Source organism: Anomaloglossus baeobatrachus, chromosome 1 (genome assembly GCF_048569485.1).
Source record: "Anomaloglossus baeobatrachus isolate aAnoBae1 chromosome 1, aAnoBae1.hap1, whole genome shotgun sequence".
Taxonomy (NCBI): domain Eukaryota; kingdom Metazoa; phylum Chordata; class Amphibia; order Anura; family Aromobatidae; genus Anomaloglossus; species Anomaloglossus baeobatrachus.
The window spans coordinates 917,971,936-917,991,326 of NC_134353.1; the positions used below are offsets into that span (position 1 = coordinate 917,971,936).

At 50.1% G+C, this 19,391-nt stretch overlaps 1 protein-coding gene across 1 annotated transcript in view; it reads right to left on the reverse strand.

Annotated features, from left to right (window-relative positions):
- Positions 1–19,391, reverse strand: part of KIAA1328 (KIAA1328 ortholog) — a 249,927-nt gene that overhangs the window by 188,029 nt on the left and 42,507 nt on the right. The window contains exon 5 of the mRNA XM_075327734.1: positions 1,591–1,706. Coding sequence (XP_075183849.1) covers positions 1,591–1,706 — 116 coding nt within the window. The remainder of the gene's footprint in view (positions 1–1,590; positions 1,707–19,391) is intronic.

Consider the following 19,391-nt stretch of genomic DNA (forward strand, 5'->3'; position numbering starts at 1 on the left):
GAGCGGGAACCCGGCATCTCACTGTGTTCAGTGAGAGGGGGCTGGAGAATGCAAAGCAGACTCCAGCTCCCTGCGCTGAGATCTGTACAGCGTCCCGCCCCTCCTCTGACTGGCAGGGCTGGGGGCGGGAACGAAGCGGTGCCAGGCCTCAGAAGCCGGGGACTAAAGTTACAGGCGCCCCCGCCGTAAAAGCGCGGTCGGCGCCAAGTCCCCGGCGCACTACAAGTCACATCAGCGCCGCCGCCGTATGAGCGGTCGGCGCAAGTTCCTAAACATGACCCGTCGCTCAGCCATGGCTGCAGCAACATAAGCCCATCACTAATGTCCCCGGCGCACTATAACGCCCAGCAAGCCCGGAGCGTGCTGTGCTTGCCGGAGACACCGAGTACCTGACCGATGCAGGGCCTTGTCCCTGATAGTACTCGTGCTCCACATCCATCAGGTTCTTCTGGGTCTGTGGATGGAGCCCGGCCTCAGGGCTTGGAGGCCGACAGATCCCACTTCCACAGGGCCCTCCAAGGGGATGTGGAAGGAAAACAGCATGTGGGGCTCCGGCCTCTGTACCAGCAATAGGTACCTCAACCTTGCAACACCATCTGGTGAGAAGGGAGCATGCTGGGGACACTATATGTGTCCTCTTTTCTTCCATCCGAGATAGTCAGCAGCTACTGCTGACTATACAATGTGGAGCTATGCGTGGATGTATGACCTCCTTCGCACACAAAGCTAAAACTGAGTAAGCCCGTGATCCCACGGGGGGTGTATAGCCAGAAGGGGAGGGGCCTTACACTTTTTAGTGTAATACTTTGTGTGACCTCCGGAGGCAGTAGCTATACACCCAATTGTCTGGGTCTCCCAATAGAGCGCTGAAGAAAGTCTACGTATATCATCCTATAGAAAGAGCAATGGAAATATAGAGAAGTGGGACACGTTCACCGTAACTATAAAGATGCATACTGTGGAAAAACAACAAACAAAAAGGCCAATTTCTGAATACAACCCACCACTAACCAGAAACTGATGCAATATGATCAGAACCAGTACATTTCAGCCGAGTCCATGGTCATCTGCACAATAGAAGAATCAACTTCCCAGTAAAGTGTCCTGTGATTTACAGTAATACATCCCCAGGTCACGGTCAGCCATAATAGCGGCAATAAAGTGGCAGGAGACCCACAGGCCGATCGCTGCTGTGTGGGGCTATGAACCTGCCACGTAAGAGTTAATCACATTAACACTTGGCAGCCTGCGGGGCGTTCTGTAAATGTACCCGAGAATCTGATTAAAACGAGGCAATGCAGAGCGATTCGGAGGCCTCTATCCTTATGGAAAGTGTTCCTGTTCAGCAGGCGGCAATGGGAAATTCATGTTGACAAATGTAGATTTCATAGAAGGGAAGCATGGAGGGAACAGCTGGAAAGCCGCTTCCAGCCGAACGCAGGCAGCATCCCATGCTGATAAGTCATGCTACTGAATGGAAACACATGCAGATTTATTCCTCTCCATAAATTAGTACAATTATAACTCAGAGCAGAGTAAAAACGAGAAACGGTGGGTGGGGGGGGGGATATATACAGACTAAAAGGATATCTTCCCTCTCTGTAGCAATGAGGTTGTTCTGCTCCTCCAAATGTCGGATCTTCTTCTCAAACGACTCGTGCTCCGTCTTCAATCGCTCCTCCGTCACCTCCTTCTCCTCGCTCACCCTGGAAGGAGACGGGTCAGGTTAGAGAAGGCAACGCACGAAGGTGCCGAGAATACAAAGCACATAACGGTTCTGATACTCAGTACATGGACAGGGCGACAGTACAGTGCTGTGACCTGGAGCCCTATCTGCTCCATACTGCAGCCACCACAGAGGAAACACTGGAAAACATCTCCAGGGCCCTAGTGTTAGGACCAGCCATCACTGCTGGTGGTGTGATCTGACCAGAGGAAGAGGGATGAGCAATGCCAGGTACAGCGACACACGATACAGGAGGATCAGGGAAGGAGAAGTAGTGTATGCACACAGTTATGTCCTGTATTATACTCCAGAGCTGCACTCACTATTCTGCTGGTGCAGTCACTGTGTACATACATTACTTATCCTGTACTGATCCTATGTATACAGTGACTGCACCAGCAGAACAGTGAGTGCAGCTCTGGGGTATAATACAGGATGTAACTCAGGATCAGGGCAGGGTAGGTGATGTATGCACAGGTACATCCTGTAAGTCCAGCTCACCATTGCAGTTGTCCACCTTCCGTTCAGAGCACAGATAAAAGGCTCGGCCATGGCCTGGGTTGCAGATAAATGAAATTAGAGTCCAGCTCTGAACAAATTCTTCTTTATGGCTTATAAAATTCTTGTACACGGGAGATCAAATATTTACATTGTCAAGCATTTTCAATGTAAAATATTTGATCTCCCATTTACAAGAAATTTTATAAGCCATAAAGAAGAATGTGTTCACAGAGCCGGACTCTCATTTCATTCACATCCTGTATTATACTCCAGAGCTGCATTCACTATTGATAGAGCCATATATCTAACAAGGCACAGGAGGCCATTTGCCTAAAGTTTTCTGGTCACTAATCCACCCCACATGGCGCTCCCCTGCCGGGGCTAGGACTGCTGCGGCTGCAGTGCAGCTGATATGTGCTCATACTACCCTGCAGCCACAAACACTGCTCCGTAGCAGGGATAGGCTGACAGCCCATGCCAATAAGGGTGGGTGAGTGTCTCATCCACTAGACTAACAGTAAGGCCTAAGCCACAGGGAAAAAAAAAAAAAAAAAAAAAAAAAAAAAAAAAAAAAAATCGCACTGCACTCGCGGTACACCGGTGTACCACAAGTGCAGGGCAAGAATGGCAATAGCCGACTACAGAGGAGAATGGGAGAGAAATCCCTCCCTCCCCTCCTCCATGCCAGCCCGCCCCTCCACAACGCTGGCCCACCCCTCCTGAGAGCCGGCCCGCCCCCTGCAGCTGAGGTCTGCTCACATGATTGGACCTGAGATACAGGCACACTCGTATGACACTCGGCTCCTGCTGTTCTGCCAGCGTGAGCCGTGTCTCATGCGAGCAGCGCAGTAGTGCCCCGTGTGGCCTCAGCCTAAGGCACAGATTCTAACCAAACTGAGCTCCCCTCTCCCACCACGGCTTCACGTGTGCCTGCCGACAGCCTGGGGTACACCCTGTACTGCTGAGGCACCAGAGCAGCTGCATGGTGGATTTATTGTTACCTCTACCACTCAGATAAGTAACATGAACCAGCCACTGAAAGATGACACATCCAACAACAACATATATATGTATGTATAAAAAAAAAAAAAAAAAAAAAAAATTAAGGAGGAGAGGAGGAAAGAAGAAAATAAAAAAAAAAAAAATAAAAAAATTATATATATATATATATATATATATATATATATATATATATATATATATATATATATATATATATATATATATATATATATATATATATATATATATATATATATATATATAAAAAAATTTATTACACAGTATAATTATTAGATAAAGTTTTGTTTATAGCACAACTTCATTGAAAGAAGTTATATAGTTTAAAGGGGCTGTCATTTTTCATAAAATACCAGTGCCCACATGCCGTTTGTTATAAGAAAAATAAACCATGCTTCACTCCCCCCTCCCCAGGTCCAGTGTTGAATCTTTGCTGCTGACCTCTGTGTCTCTTATGGTCCGCAGGGCTGAGGTCATGTGCGGCTGCCAATAAGTGACATCAGTGGCTCGGAGCGGGGTGCAGTATCTATTCGGGGAGAGCTCCTGTGGACGTGATGTCAGCACTGTAGGCAATATCAGATACTGGGGAGCAGCGGTGGTGAATCAGAACTGGACCTGGGGTCTGGGAGGGTGTTGAAACAAAGAACAACAAACACCACACAACAAAACTGCAGATCCTGGTACAGCACAAGGTGTCCTGTATTTCCTAAAAAGCAAAATATAGAGTCATAGGGAGCATAGACCACAACAGTAACACCAGGACCTGGCTTTGTACTAGGAAGAAGTAACAAATGTGTCATACATGTATTATTTGTGCATTAATAGGTTTGTTCAGCCTCTTGCGGCAGGTAAGAGTTTGTCACTCATCAGTATACTACCATTTGGCGGTCTCTGCTGCCCCCTCACCTCCCACAGAAACATCACCCCTCTTCCCTTTGGGCGATACTGCACCTGAGCAACATTGAAGGGAATAGATCTGTTCTTCTGCTTGGCCAAAACTATGCAGCAGCCACTAGTTACCCGACATTGCTCATGTCGCAAGACCGGTGGGGGTCAGGGGGCTGAGAGGAGATCAGTGGCACCAGTCAGAGGCAAGGATAGGTTAAATTTAAAAATCGACCCCCAAGGATCACTGGTTTGTGCAGTGGCGGACGACCCCTTTAAAATCAGTCTTATTGCTCTGCATTCAGTTTTCTACTGCTTCTAATCAATGGTGACCACTGGATCCCCTCCCCGTAATGCGCATGTCAATCCCCTGCCACTCGCCAACACAAAGCACACATTTTCGTGCCAGAACGTAGTTACTTTAATGCGTTCGTCCTCCCGGGAACCTATTGGCTGCAGAATTTCTTCAAAACCAAAAACTTCCGGATGTTTTGCACCAAAAATCCTGCACACTTTACCCTTAGTACTGAAGAAGAAAAAAAAAAAATTAAAAATTAAAAATAAAAAATCAGCATCAAATGCCATTTAGCATATTTTCACATCCTCAGCTTCAATCCACTTTTCCCCAAAGCTGCTCTCATAACGCTACGCGTTGTAAGATGCGGGCATCTGAAGACTTATGAGATGGGGACTTCCAGATCTCTCATTGTTGGTTCCTTTCCTAAACACTCTGAAATGAATGGTCGTGCCCGGAGCCGGTCTGCGTGCATCTGCACAGTCAGCAATGAAGAGGTTAATGATTGCACGAGACATTTCCTAAAAGCACCTGGCGCGGGAGAAGGGCATCTGAATGCTAAAGCCTTTCACAAGGCAATGATTCCTTTATGGAATTCGCATGTCACTTAATGGTGCATTTTATTGCTAACTAAATATTAAGCGCAGAGTTAATAGCGTGAGAGATGGCCGCGCCGCACTATCTATGGCGCTGCGGATGCGCGGCCTGAACTCCCTCATCTAAATGAGATCATTTCAGCTGCGCCTCTGTATCCACCCTGGAAGCACATAACTCAGGGAGCGTATTAAGCAGGGTTATCCATCACGGCCGCTACCTCTCGCCACCTGTTCCAGCAAAGCGCGCGCGAAAAGATCAATTATGTGCTAAATATGGGCAGGAAAGAGCCACCCGTCTTACTCTTCTGACAGCCCGAGATTAGGAATCTAATGTGTTATTTGACATCGTTGCCCAGATCTAGGTCATCGTTATGCTCCTGGGGTCCGGACGCAATCTTTCACAGGACGCTGGTCACCGGAGAACCCGAGGGGACAACATTCGTAAACTTTCTCTACAACTTGTGGCACCTCCGTTATCATGCAAGATGTAAGCCCATCAGTCATAACGATTACCACCTGGTAATATTGTGTGGTTCCCCCCCTAGTGCCACGATAACCGCCCCCAACCAATTCGTATCACCACATTACTGACCGGTCAACACCCACATCAGTAATTTGTGGTCGCTGGAGGGGCTCCCGAAGACCCAAGAGCCACAGACTTTTTTTTTTTTTCTTTTAAAGAAGTCAAACCAAGCCTTCTAATGCAAAGAGCCACCGATGAGGTCAGGTAGGATATGTCTCTCAGGACTCCCACCCATTAATGGTGGAGCTGACGGATCAGGTCTTGCAAATCAATTCGCACCAAATCTAGAGTACAATGTCAGGATGACTTTGGGACAGCAGGTAATTAAGGCTCCTAAGCTGTCCCTCAAGCTAGGTAGCCCTATGCCATCCCTATTCTCAAGGAAACTCCCAATGGTGCAGAGGCCAGAGTCTCCTTCCTGGCCCTGTTCCTGACCATTCCTGATATAAATTTCCCCTCCCCCGGGAAAGGAGTGTGTTGAAACTAGAGAAAATTACAAGGGAAAAACCAAAACTGTCACATCACAAGACAATAAGATACTCAGGAGGAAACCACGAGCCGGAAGGAAACTACAAAACAAGAGTACACTCCACAACCACACCAAGCAAAAAGCACCACTAAACTTTTACCCGATAGAATCGGACACCACCACACCTCACAGACCAACACAGAATAAACTATAGCTGGCATGGGTAGAAGGATTCCAACAGTATAAATAGGAGTAGAGCAGATGTGATAGGCCTCCCCACAACGTGATTAAAAGAAACAAGAATACTAGCAAAGATTAGGTCTTGCTAGCCTGCCTATGAATCAGCACACAGCAGGTTAAGGCCCCAGTCTGCCTATGTTGATCCCAAACAACAAACCATCAGTTGGAGTATCAATCTGTAATCTGAATAGAATCCAATGCCTCCATGGTCAGTCGGCAAAGTTTGTGAAAAACTATGACCACACTCCTCGTGGCATGGATGCCATAGGCCATGTAAGAACCTCCCATAATATCTGCACCAAGATGTGAGCTGCACAAAGATATCAGACGGACATCCTTTATATCAGGGGTCACCAAACTGTGGCTCGAAAGCAAAAAGTGGCTCCAAGGAACAGGTGTGGTTTGCAGCGGTCCCCCAGCTTGGTGCATTACCAGCAGATTTAGCAAACACCTATAAAGAGCAGGTCTCCAGATGGTGACTGAAGAGCGGATCTGGATGCATGGATACTGGTGGGGAGGAGGAGGCTACGAGGGCGCTTTTCCACTTGCGATATGCTAATAACCCTCTGCTGCGGTGCCAGCCAAGGGACATGCGACTGTGATGCAATCTTGCGATCGAATCACAGGAACGGAGAAGATGGAGGCACCACTTTCTCCCCATCTCCTCCGCTGTCTGTCTCTGCGTGCACCGTACTGCAGTCACATAACATGCGAGTGCAGTGCGATTTTACACAAACGTGAGCCACGACTCTGTGCAAATCGCAGCATGCTGCGACTGTACAGAGAGCCCGATTCACGTGGAGAGAAAAAAAAAAAAAAACGGGACAGATGAAACTGTGTCATTAACACTGGTGCGAGTGCGATCCGATTTATCGGATTGCACTCACACAAGAAAAGCGCAGATGGAAAAGCACCCTAAAACTGGAGACGCAGAGGGGAGTGTGAAGCTGGGAGCGATACTGTAGTGAATGTGCTTAATGCTAGAATACCAAATGAAGGTAAAGTGGGAACCCTTAGATGTATGTCCTGTGCTCTTATCAGGAGCATGAAGAGCGATATGCGTGCCACCACTGATAAAATCGAAAGTCAACAGTGCTTTCTGCAGGGGAAGCTTTAGGCTACTTTTACACATGCATTTTTTGGAGAGAGCGCGCGAAAGAGCGCGAAAGAGCGCGAAAGAGCGCGAAAGAGCGCGAAAGAGCGCGAAAGAGCGCGAAAGAGCGCGAAAGAGCGCGAAAGAGCGCGAAAGAGACACAGAGGCCAGAAATGAATTCACATCTCATCTGAGCATGCTCAGATTAAAAAAACCGGATCCATCACTGGAATGCGTTTTTTTGCCGGATGACGATGGATCCGGCGCCCATAGGCTTCCATTATACATGACGTATGGCGCCGGATATGGCGTGGTCCGATTTTTTTGCCAGAGACAAAAAACGTTGCAAGCTGCGTCCATTCTGGCAGCCGAATGAAGAGATTATCGCCGAATGCAACACAAGGCCATCCCGGCGCTAATACAAGTCAATGGGGAATAAAACTGGATCAGTTTTATCTGCATTTCGCCGGATTGTGCCTTATGGCAAAAGACGGATGTGTGAAAGCAGCTTAGCTGCCATTTTTGGACTGTGGGGCTCTTTGTGTCAATATGGTGCAAATGGGAACGGAATGAAGCTTGTGACCATCCATCAGAGCTGAATGTGGCTCTCCAAGAAATAAAAGGTTCAGTACTGCTGCTCTACACCGTTGTCTCGTGCAGCCTCCATGCATCCTGTGGGTTCTCTACCTCATCCCATAGCTGATCAGACTGACATCTGTTCCTGCAGTGTGGTAAGGGTATAAAATGGAAAAATGCACATAGGGAATCCTACTGGCATGAAGGGGGGGGGTTACATTGAATACATTAAACTGGAATTGCATTATTGCTATAGAAAATTTAGAAACCATGTCAATAAAATGAGGTACTCATGAGAGCCCAACAGCCATTAACAAGGCGTATCTCTTTGTTGAGGCCCTAACCTTATATACCTCTACCCGAGCTGTAGGCCTATAATATAAAAGGAGGGCAGGATCAAGCTCTAATTAAAAACGCCCCAGGCTGAGGAGTGGACACCTCAGTCAGAAGGGAGTGTACTACAAACATCAAAAAATGACCAGCACCTCCAAGAATAAGACAAGTGTGAACAGGTGCAAGCCGAGACAACTAAATAAAAACAGCTGCACTCTGAAATGCCATGTAAACATTGAATATAAGAAGTTGGAACTGTGTTTACATGGCATTTCAGAAGGCAGCTGTATTTTTATTATATTACTCACATGGGACAAACTCAAACACTTCTCACAGAAAAAGAAAACAGTCTATCACTAGGTCAGAATACCAAAGCACTAATAGGATACAGCAGCCCCCGGGATAAAGGTGAGGGTGGCACAGGTGCAAAATATTGATACAAAAACCCACTCACAACTCATCAACTCATGGGAGGGGGATGGCTGCTACCAGGAGTATTAGCAATGGTATGGGGGTCACTTACATGCTGTAAGCTGGACACTAACTGGTACTCAGCCTCACCTGTGTGCATTATTAATGCCAGGCAGCCACCCTTGGTAGATTGTGTTTATCATGGGGGTTCGCTGCATTCTGTTAGTGCATTGCTATTCTGTCCTGGTGATAGTAAGGGTACTTTCACACTTGCGTTAATTTCCTTCCGTTACAATCCGCCCTTTTGGAAAACAGCAGAATCCGTTAACAGATTCCGCTGTTTCCAATAGACTTTTATAGATGACGGATTGAGCCAAAAGTACATGCGTTTCTTCCGCTGGCCGACGCTGCGTTGCGTCCGCCGGGCGGAAGGAACGCAGCATGTAACGTTTTTTGAGCGGCGGAATCCTCTATTTTTCACTGTGCATGATTTTTTTTAAAAAAAAAAAAAAAAACAGTTGCGTTTTTTCTGCAGAGCGCCGTATTGTGCTGCTCAGCAAAAACCAGATGTGTGAAAGCAGTCTTAGTCATCCTGGTGCCATCTCCTCCCCAGGTAAGTGACGTATGCACCCATCTGTCCACATGCTGTCAGAACACAAGGCTTTCCAGCGGGACATTGCCCCATCACAACCCCTCTTCCAGTCTGGTTTCTGCCTATACAGAATCCTGGCACCATTTCCTCCCCAGGTAAGCGATGTATGGACCCAGTCTACATGATGTCAGGACACAAGGCTTCCCAGCAGGACATTCTCACATCATGCCGCCTCTCCCAGCCGATATTCTTTCTGTAGAGCATCCTGGTGCCATCTCCTCCCTAGGTAAGTGATGTGGACGGGCTGGGTGAATACATGATGCCAGGACACAAGGCTTCCCAGTAGGACTTTAGCCCATCATGCTGCCTCTCTCAGACGGTCTTCTACCTATACAGCATCTTGGTGCCACCTCCTCCCCAGGTAAGTGATGCATTTTCCCGGTCTTCCACATGCCAGGACACAAGGCTTCCAAGCAGGACATTGCCCCATCACACCGCCTCTGCTGGTCCGACTTCTTCCTGTAGGTCATCCTGGTGCCATCTCCTCCCCAGGTAAGTGATGTGGACGGGCTGGGTGAATACATGATGCCAGGACACAAGGCTTCCCAGTAGGACTTTAACCCATCATGTTGCCTCTCTCAGCAGGTCTTCCTATAGAGCATCCTGGTGCCATCTCCTCCCCCAGATACATGATGCATGCACCTGGCTGTCCACATGATGTCAGGACACAAGGCTTCCCAGCAGGACATTGCCCCATCACACCGCCTCTGCTGGTCTGTCTTCTTCCTGTAGGTCATCCTGGTGCCATCTCCTCCCCCCGATAGGTGATGCATGCACCTGGCTGTCCACATGATGTCAGGACACAAGGCTTCCCAGCAGGACATTGCCCCATCACACCGCCTCTGCTGGTCTGTCTTCTTCCTGTAGGTCATCCTGGTGCCATCTCCTCCCCCCCGATACATGATGCATGCACCTGGCTGTCCACATGATGTCAGGACACAAGGCTTCCCAGCAAGACATGTGGTGGTACACAGCGATCAGCATGGGCCCCTCGCCAGTCTGTGGCTACACAACCACTAATTCAGAAAGCTGCATGTCCTACACATTGCTATTATAGCCACTCTTCATCTTTTCAGCAACCTGTGCTGTCATAGATCCTTTGTAGGATCACACGGTTAGACTTTGCTCCTCACGCCCGTCAGTGAGGCTTGGCCGCCCATGACCCCGTCGCTGGTTCACCCGTTGTCCTTCCCTGGATCACTTTTAGCACAGTTACGGACAGACGCAGCTCAGAGTCTATCTAAATATCAAGGAGGGATGAAGCATCACTTTGAAGTGACAGCCCCTATTATTCAGGTACAAATCTGCATAATTTCCACATAAAATTTACATAATGAAAAGAAAAAAAAAAAAATCTAAACCAGACATGTTTCGCATTCCTCTATGTTCTCAGCGGAGGATTGTGAAGCCTCTTAATATCGGCATTAAAGAAATGTCGCACTTAGATAAGAGCAGGGAGCCAGGCGAATGGCTGGAGGAGACGCTGGGGGTCCCCTGTGAGGGGGCAACAACGAATTCATCCGAGGACCCCGCAGGCAACGAGAGGTAAGGCTGCTTTCACATCCGTTTTTCGCCGTGCTGCACAATCCGGTAAAAAACGGAAAGAACGGATCCGGCGTTTATTGCCGCCGGATCCATTCTTTCCCCCCTAGACTTGTATTAGCGTTGTATTAGCGCCGAATTGTGCCACATGGACTTCCGTTGCATCAGACTTGTCTCTGGCGAAAAACTGAATGGTGCCGTGAGTTTCAATGAAAGCCTATGGGTGCCGAATCCGTCATCATCCGGCATATGACAGAATCCAACGACGGATCCAGTTTTTTTGAACTGCGCATCATGCTCAGTAGCACAACGGATCCGTCAAAAAACGGAAGGAACGCATGGAAAAAACTGATGCAACGGATCCGTTGCATCGGATTTTTTGCCGGATTGTGCCAGACGGCAAAGAACAGATGTGTGAAAGCAGCCTAAACATGCTCAGCAAGACAGCGTTCACCTGGATCTTATTACACCTCCCCTGCACCCAAATCACAATACAGGGGGAGGGGGAGGAGCCTCTGTATAATGACATGTCTGACATCAAAAAAGACAACCAGAAGAAACGGACCAGATCAGTGTAAGCCACCGCCATATAGTGCTGGCTCCACCAGGTGACAACCCTTCTACAGCCGTACATTGCACGAAGCTGCCACCGATGATTGTGGTCACCAAGCCAAACTGCTGATTTTTCCCAATTTAGCAGCCACTAACCTGTCATTCCCCAGCTTTTACAATACTACAGCCCCCAGCATTCTCTCAGCCCAGACGTAGATTCCAGCTGATCAATGGGAGTCCCATTCTCCAGAGGAGCAGGTCCCTGCAGCTAAAACAGAACTCAACGAGCTCCATGCAAAATGTGCAGCCCTGCCGTGAATTTCCATGTTTATACATGCTGTCCTCCAATTCTTCATGTAGCTGTTTGCAGTCAGTGAATTGAAACAAGAAGGTGAAATCTGGCGGAGACTCCATACTTCTCACAGCTGAGGATTTGTTACAGTTGTATCTAGTCTACACACTCATGTATGAGCTAAAAGCATCAGCAGCACAGATTGAGGCAGATGGGGGACGTCACAGTTATGGATGCCTGCCACGACGTGTGTACAATCAGCGGGTAACCTGCGCCTGTCCCGTTACGATGGGAGGTGCACTATACCTTCTGATTGCATACACATGTCCAGGCAGCGATCCATAGATCTGATGTACCTGGCCCAGCTCGCCTCTTCATGGGGAATTCAGCAGAGCCAGAATGCCCCTGTAATGTTTTGGGCGTTTTTTTATTGCAAAGGTAGAAGGTGCCAGCCTAAAGTCCAAGCCCATTGAAATTTTTAGTCACCAGTAAAATGCCTTCCCCTCCCTCAACTTGTAGCCTAGGACACAGACCATAGGTGCCCATCAGCGGTGGCCGAACATGCGCCGTGCTTACAAGCTCCGTGCTGTTCGCTTTGGAGCAGTGCTTACAAGCCAGACAGCAGTCTCCTAGGCAACAAGTGTTAAACTGAAAAAAAGTGAATACCTGAAGAACGGCTGCAAACAAGAACGATACATTTCAAAAGTGTTTGCTTAAACATGCACCATCTGACAACATTCATTTATGGAGATGGGTGTAACCCTTTTAAAAAGGAAGGGAGGGGGTGCCCCAAAAAGGGAATTTTGTTTACTTACCGTAAATTCCTTTTCTTCTAGCTCCAATTGGGAGACCCAGACAATTGGGTGTATAGGCTATGCCTCCGGAGGCCGCACAAAGTATTACACTTAAAAGTGTTAAGCCCCTCTCCTTCTGCCTATACACCCCCCGTGCTCCCACGGGCTCCTCAGTTTTGGTGCAAAAGCAAGAAGGAGGAAAAAGAATTATAAACTGGTTTAAAGTAACTTCAATCCGAAGGAATATCGGAGAACTGAAACCATTCAACATGAACAACATGTGTACACAAAAAAACAGGGGCGGGCGCTGGGTCTCCCAATTGGAGCTAGAAGAAAAGGAATTTACGGTAAGTAAACAAAATTCCCTTCTTCTTTGTCGCTCCATTGGGAGACCCAGACAATTGGGACGTCCAAAAGCAGTCCCTGGGTGGGTAAAATAATACCTCGTAAGAGAGCCGTAAAACGGCCTCTTCCTACAGGTGGGCAACCGCCGCCTGAAGGACTCGTCTACCTAGGCTGGCATCCGCCGAAGCATAGGTATGCACCTGATAGTGTTTCGTGAAAGTGTGCAGGCTCGACCAGGTAGCCGCCTGACACACCTGTTGAGCCGTAGCCTGGTGCCTCAAAGCCCAGGACGCGCCCACGGCTCTGGTAGAATGGGCCTTCAGCCCTGAGGGAACCGGAAGCCCAGCCGAACGGTAGGCTTCGAGAATTGGCTCCTTGATCCACCGAGCCAAGGTTGATTTGGAAGCCTGTGACCCTTTACGCTGGCCAGCGACGAGGACAAAGAGTGCATCCGAGCGGCGCAGGGGCGCCGTACGAGAAATGTAGAGTCTGAGTGCTCTCACCAGATCTAACAAGTGCAAATCCTTTTCACATTGGTGAACTGGATGAGGACAAAAAGAAGGTAAGGAGATATCCTGATTGAGATGAAAGGGGGATACCACCTTAGGGAGAAATTCCGGAACCGGACGCAGAACCACCTTGTCCTGGTGAAACACCAGGAAAGGGGCTTTGCATGACAGCGCTGCAAGCTCAGACACTCTCCGAAGTGAAGTGACTGCTACTAGAAAAACCACTTTCTGCGAAAGGCGTGAGAGAGAAATATCTCTCATTGGCTCGAATGGTGGTTTCTGAAGAACCATCAGCACCCTGTTCAGATCCCAGGGTTCTAACGGCCGCTTGTAAGGAGGAACGATGTGACAAACCCCCTGCAGGAACGTGCGTACCTGTGGAAGTCTGGCTAGGCGCTTCTGGAAAAACACAGAGAGCGCTGAGACTTGTCCCTTAAGGGAGCCGAGCGACAAACCCTTTTCCAGTCCAGATTGAAGGAAGGACAGAAAAGTGGGCAAGGCAAAAGGCCAGGGAGAAAAACCCTGAGCAGAGCACCACGACAGGAAAATTTTCCACGTCCTGTGGTAGATCTTGGCGGACGTTGGTTTCCTAGCCTGTCTCATAGTGGCAATGACGTCTTGAGATAACCCTGAAGACGCTAGGATCCAGGACTCAATGGCCACACAGTCAGGTTGAGGGCCGCAGAATTCAGATGGAAAAACGGCCCTTGAGATAGCAAGTCTGGTCGGTCTGGTAGTGCCCACGGTTGGCCGACCGTGAGATGCCACAGATCCGGGTACCACGACCGCCTCGGCCAGTCTGGAGCGACGAGGATGACGCGGCGGCAGTCGGCCCTGATCTTGCGTAACACTCTGGGCAACAGTGCCAGCGGAGGAAACACATAAGGGAGCTGAAACTGCGACCAATCCTGAACTAAGGTGTCTGCCGCCAGAGCTCTGGGATCTTGAGACCGTGCCATGAACACCGGTACCTTGTTGTTGTGCCGGGACGCCATGAGGTCGACGTCCTGCACCCCCCAGCGGCAACAGATCTCCTGAAACACGTCCGGGTGAAGGGACCATTCCCCTGCGTCCATGCCCTGGCGACTGAGATAATCTGCTTCCCAGTTTTCCACGCCTGGAATGTGAACTGCAGAGATGGTGGAGGCCGTGGCTTCCACCCACATCAAAATCCGCCGGACTTCCTGGAAGGCTTGCCGACTGCGTGTGCCGCCTTGGTGGTTGATGTATGCCACCGCTGTGGAATTGTCCGACTGAATTCTGATCTGCTTGCCTTCCAGGCACTGCTGGAACGCTTTCAGGGCAAGATACACTGCCCGTATTTCCAGAACATTGATCTGAAGCGAGGACTCTTGCTGGGTCCACGTACCCTGAGCCCTGTGGTGGAGAAAAACCGCTCCCCACCCTGACAGACTCGCGTCCGTCGTGACCACCTCCCAGGATGGGGGTAGGAAGGATTTCCCCTTCGATAATGAAGTGGGAAGAAGCCACCACCGAAGGGAAGCTTTGGTCGCCTGAGAGAGGGAGACGTTCCTGTCGAGGGACGTCGGCTTCCTGTCCCATTTGCGTAGGATGTCCCATTGAAGAGGACGCAGGTGAAACTGCGCGAAAGGAACTGCCTCCATTGCTGCCACCATCTTCCCCAGGAAGTGCATGAGGCGCCTCAAGGGGTGTGACTGGCCTTGAAGGAGAGATTGTACCCCTGTCTGTAGTGACCGCTGCTTGATCAGCGGAAGCTTCACTATCGCTGAGAGGGTATGAAACTCCATGCCAAGGTATGTGAGCGATTGGGCCGGTGTCAGATTTGACTTTGGAAAATTGATGATCCACCCGAAACTCTGGAGAGTCTCCAGGGTAGCGTCGAGGCTGTGTTGGCATGCCTCTTGAGAGGGTGCCTTGATCAGGAGATCGTCCAAGTAAGGGATCACCGAGTGACCCTGAGAGTGGAGGACCGCTACTACAGTAGCCATAACCTTGGTGAAAACCCGTGGGGCTGTTGCCAGGCCGAACGGCAGTGCCACGAACTGCAGGTGTTCGTTTTCTATGGCGAAGCGCAAGAAGCGCTGGTGCTCTGGAGCAATCGGTACGTGGAGATAAGCATCTTTGATATCGATCGATGCAAGGAAATCTCCTTGGGACATTGAGGCGATGACGGAGCGGAGGGATTCCATCCGGAACCGCCTGGTCTTTACGTGTTTGTTGAGAAGTTTCAGGTCCAGGACAGGACGGAAAGACCCGTCCTTCTTTGGGACCACAAACAAGTTGGAGTAAAAACCGTGGCCCTGTTGCTGAAGAGGAACAGGGACCACCACTCCTTCTGCCTTCAGAGTGCCCAGCGCCTGCAGAAGAGCCTCGGCTCGCTCGGGAGGCGGGGATGACCTGAAGAATCGAGTCGGGGGACGAGAGGTGAACTCTATCTTGTAACCGTGAGACAGAATGTCTCACCCAACGGTCTTTTACCCGTGGCAGCCAGGCGTCGCAAAAGCGGGAGAGCCTGCCACCGACCGAAGATGCGGAGTGAGGAGGCCAAAAGTCATGAGGAAGCCGCTTTGGTAGCGGCACCTCCGGTGGCCTTTTTAGGACGTGACTTAGACCGCCATGCGTCAGAGTTCCTTTGATCTTTCTGAGGCCTTTTGGACGAGGAGAATTGGGACCTGCCCGCGCCCTGAAAGGACCGAAACCTCGACTGCCCCTTCCTCTGTTGGGGTATGTTCGGTTTGGGCTGGGGTAAGGATGTATCCTTTCCCTTGGATTGTTTGATGATTTCATCCAAACGCTCGCCAAACAATCGGTCGCCAGAAATTGGCAGACTGGTTAAGCGCTTTTTGGAAACAGAATCTGCCTTCCATTCCCGTAGCCACAAGGCCCTGCGGAGTACCACCGAATTGGCGGCTGCAACCGCCGTACGGCTCGCAGAGTCCAGGACAGCATTAATAGCGTAAGACGCAAATGCCGACGTCTGAGTGGTTATGGACGCCACCTGTGGCGCGGACGTGCGTGTGGCTGCGTCAATTTGCGCTTGACCTGCTGAGATAGCTTGTAGCGCCCATACGGCTGCGAACGCTGGGGCAAAAGAAGCGCCGATAGCTTCATAGATGGATTTCAACCAGAGCTCCATCTGCCTGTCAGTGGCATCTTTGAGTGAAGCCCCATCTTCCACTGCAAGTATGGATCTAGCTGCCAGTCTGGAGATTGGAGGATCCACTTTGGGACACTGAGCCCAACTTTTGACCACGTCAGGGGGAAAAGGATAACGTGTATCCTTAAGGCGCTTAGAAAAACGCTTATCTGGACAAGCATGGTGATTCTGGACTGCCTCTCTGAAATCAGAGTGGTCCAGAAACATACTCGGTGTACACTTGGGAAGCCTGAAACGGAATTTCTCCTGCTGAGAAGCTGACTCCTCCACCGGAGGAGCTGAGGGAGAAATATCCAACATACAATTGATGGACGCAATAAGGTCGTTCACTATGGCGTCCCCGTCCGGAGTATCAAGATTGAGAGCGGCCTCAGGATCAGAATCCTGATCAGCTGTCTCCGCATCATCAACCAGAGATTCCCCCCTCTGAGACCCTGCACAATATGATGATGTCGAGGGAAAATCTAAAGCGAGCTCGCTTAGTCGGTCTGGGGCTGGGGTCTGTGTCAGAACCCTCAGCCTGGGATCCATGAGATACCCCGGGAGGACATTGTTGGTCCAGCTGAGGTGGGCCAGGGAACGAAGATTCAACAGAGTCCCTGTGCTGAGATACCGGCCTGGACTGCAAGGCTTCTAGTATCTTAGCCATAGTCTCAGAGAGTTTTGCAAACTCCGTCCCCGTCACCTGAACAGTGTTAGCAAGTGGCTCCCCCTGGGCCCCTCTTAGCAGAGGCTCCGGCTGAGTAAGTGCCACAGGGGCCGAACAGTGCACACAATGAGGGTCAGTGGAACCTGCCGGTAGCGGGGTCGTACATGCGGCGCAGGCAACATAATAAGCCTGTGTTTTGGCACCCCTGCCTTTCGTGGGCGCCATGCTATTATCTTCCCTGAGTAACACAATAGGGTATATAGCCAGAAATCAACTGTGCACCAAACAGTGTAAAACATATATACCATAAACATATAATGTTACACTACTGCACAATGGGGCTAGCACCACAGGTGCTGCTTACCACCCGCCTAAAGCGGTTGTGAGGCCACCAGAGTCCCTGCCTGGGTCTCCCAGACTTTGTCCCCCTCTGCTGCGTCCGAGGAGCTGACAGGAATGGCTGCCGGCGGCCTGAGGAGAGGAGGGAGCCGTGGGCGTGACCCAGAAAGTGCGGGAACTGGTGCCCGCACTGTGCACAGTGAGGGGGGTGGAGTATGCAAAGCATGCTCCAGCCCTCAGTGCTGCTCGTTCTGTGCAGCGTCCCGCCCTTCCCCTGCCTGTCAGGGCTGTGGGCGGGAGGAAAGGAAACTAGGCCGCAAAAAGCCGGGGACTCTAGTAATAAACGCGGCCGCCGTAAAAGCGCATCCGGCGTGAAAGTCCCCGGCGCACTACAAGTCCCAGCCGCGCCGCAGTGTTTCCATGGCCGCGGCGGTCAGTGCGGCAGTCCCTATACATAAACACACTCAGCAACGCTGAGTGTGTAATGGCACATATTAACCCGGTCAGCGCCGTGGTCCCCGGTGCACTAGCACACCCAGCAAAGCTGGAGTGTTGCTGTGCGCGGTCCCAACCGGGATACAGAGTACCTCCAAGTAGCAGGGCCATGTCCCTGAACGATACCCGGCTCCTATCCAGCAGGCTCCACAGGAGTTGTGGATGAAGCGCGGTCTCAGTGCCTGGAGACCGATAGGATCCCACTTCCACCAGAGCCCTAAGGGGGATGGGGAAGGAAAAACAGCATGTGGGCTCCAGCCTCCGTACCCGCAATGGATACCTCAACCTTACAACACCACCGACAAGAGTGGGGTGAGAAGGGAGCATGCTGGGGGCTCTATATGGGCCCACTTTTCTTCCATCCGACATGGTCAGCAGCTGCTGCTGACCAATCTGTGGAGCTGTGCGTGCGTGTCTGACCTCCTTCGCACAAAGCAAAAAACTGAGGAGCCCGTGGGAGCACGGGGGGTGTATAGGCAGAAGGGGAGGGGCTTAACACTTAAGTGTAATACTTTGTGCGGCCTCCGGAGGCATAGCCTATACACCCAATTGTCTGGGTCTCCCAATGGAGCGACAAAGAAATAACATTTATCCCTATCCACAGGATAGGTGATAAAACATATGATTGGGTTTTTCGTAATGGAGCAGAAGTGAGAATACGTATGTGATGACCACTTTTATAGACTGTGACCGAACCAAATGGTTGCACATGCTCAGTACTGCTCCACTCATACATACGTTGATGTGATCGGTTGAGGTCCCAACAGCAAGCTACGACTTGCCTACTTTGGACACATCATACGAAGAGAGCAATCACTGGAGAAAGGACATCATGGTCGGAAGACTAGAAGGAACACGGTGAAAAAGATCAACAACCCAATGGCTTGAGACTAGAAACCGGCGGAGAAGACCCTGGCGAACCTATGTAGGTAAAGAAGACCTTGGTGGACCAATCTAGGCTGAACAAGATCGACCTAGAGCGTTCATCCATCAAGTCGCCATGGCTCAAGATCAACCAGGACATCAAACAAAGTAATAATATATATTAGATAGGGTCCAGTGGAACCGGCTGTCTATCTTATGTCTATGGCAACTTTCTAGCCGATATTAGGGGATAAAAGATTGGTTTTTACAACCCAAAGTATCTGGAAGAATCTTGCTCCACTGTCCTAAGGGGTACTTCTCACATAGCGAGATCGCTGCTGAGTCACGGTTTTTGTGACGCAGCAGTGATCTCATTAGCGATCTCGCTATGTGTGACAATGAGCAGCGATCTGGCCCCTGCAGTGAAATCACTGCTCGTTACACACAGTGCTGGTTCATTTTTTGGACGTTACTCTCCCGCTGTGAAGCACACATCGCTGTGTGTGACAGCGAGAGAGCAACCATCTGAATATGCAGAGAGCCGGCGTCTG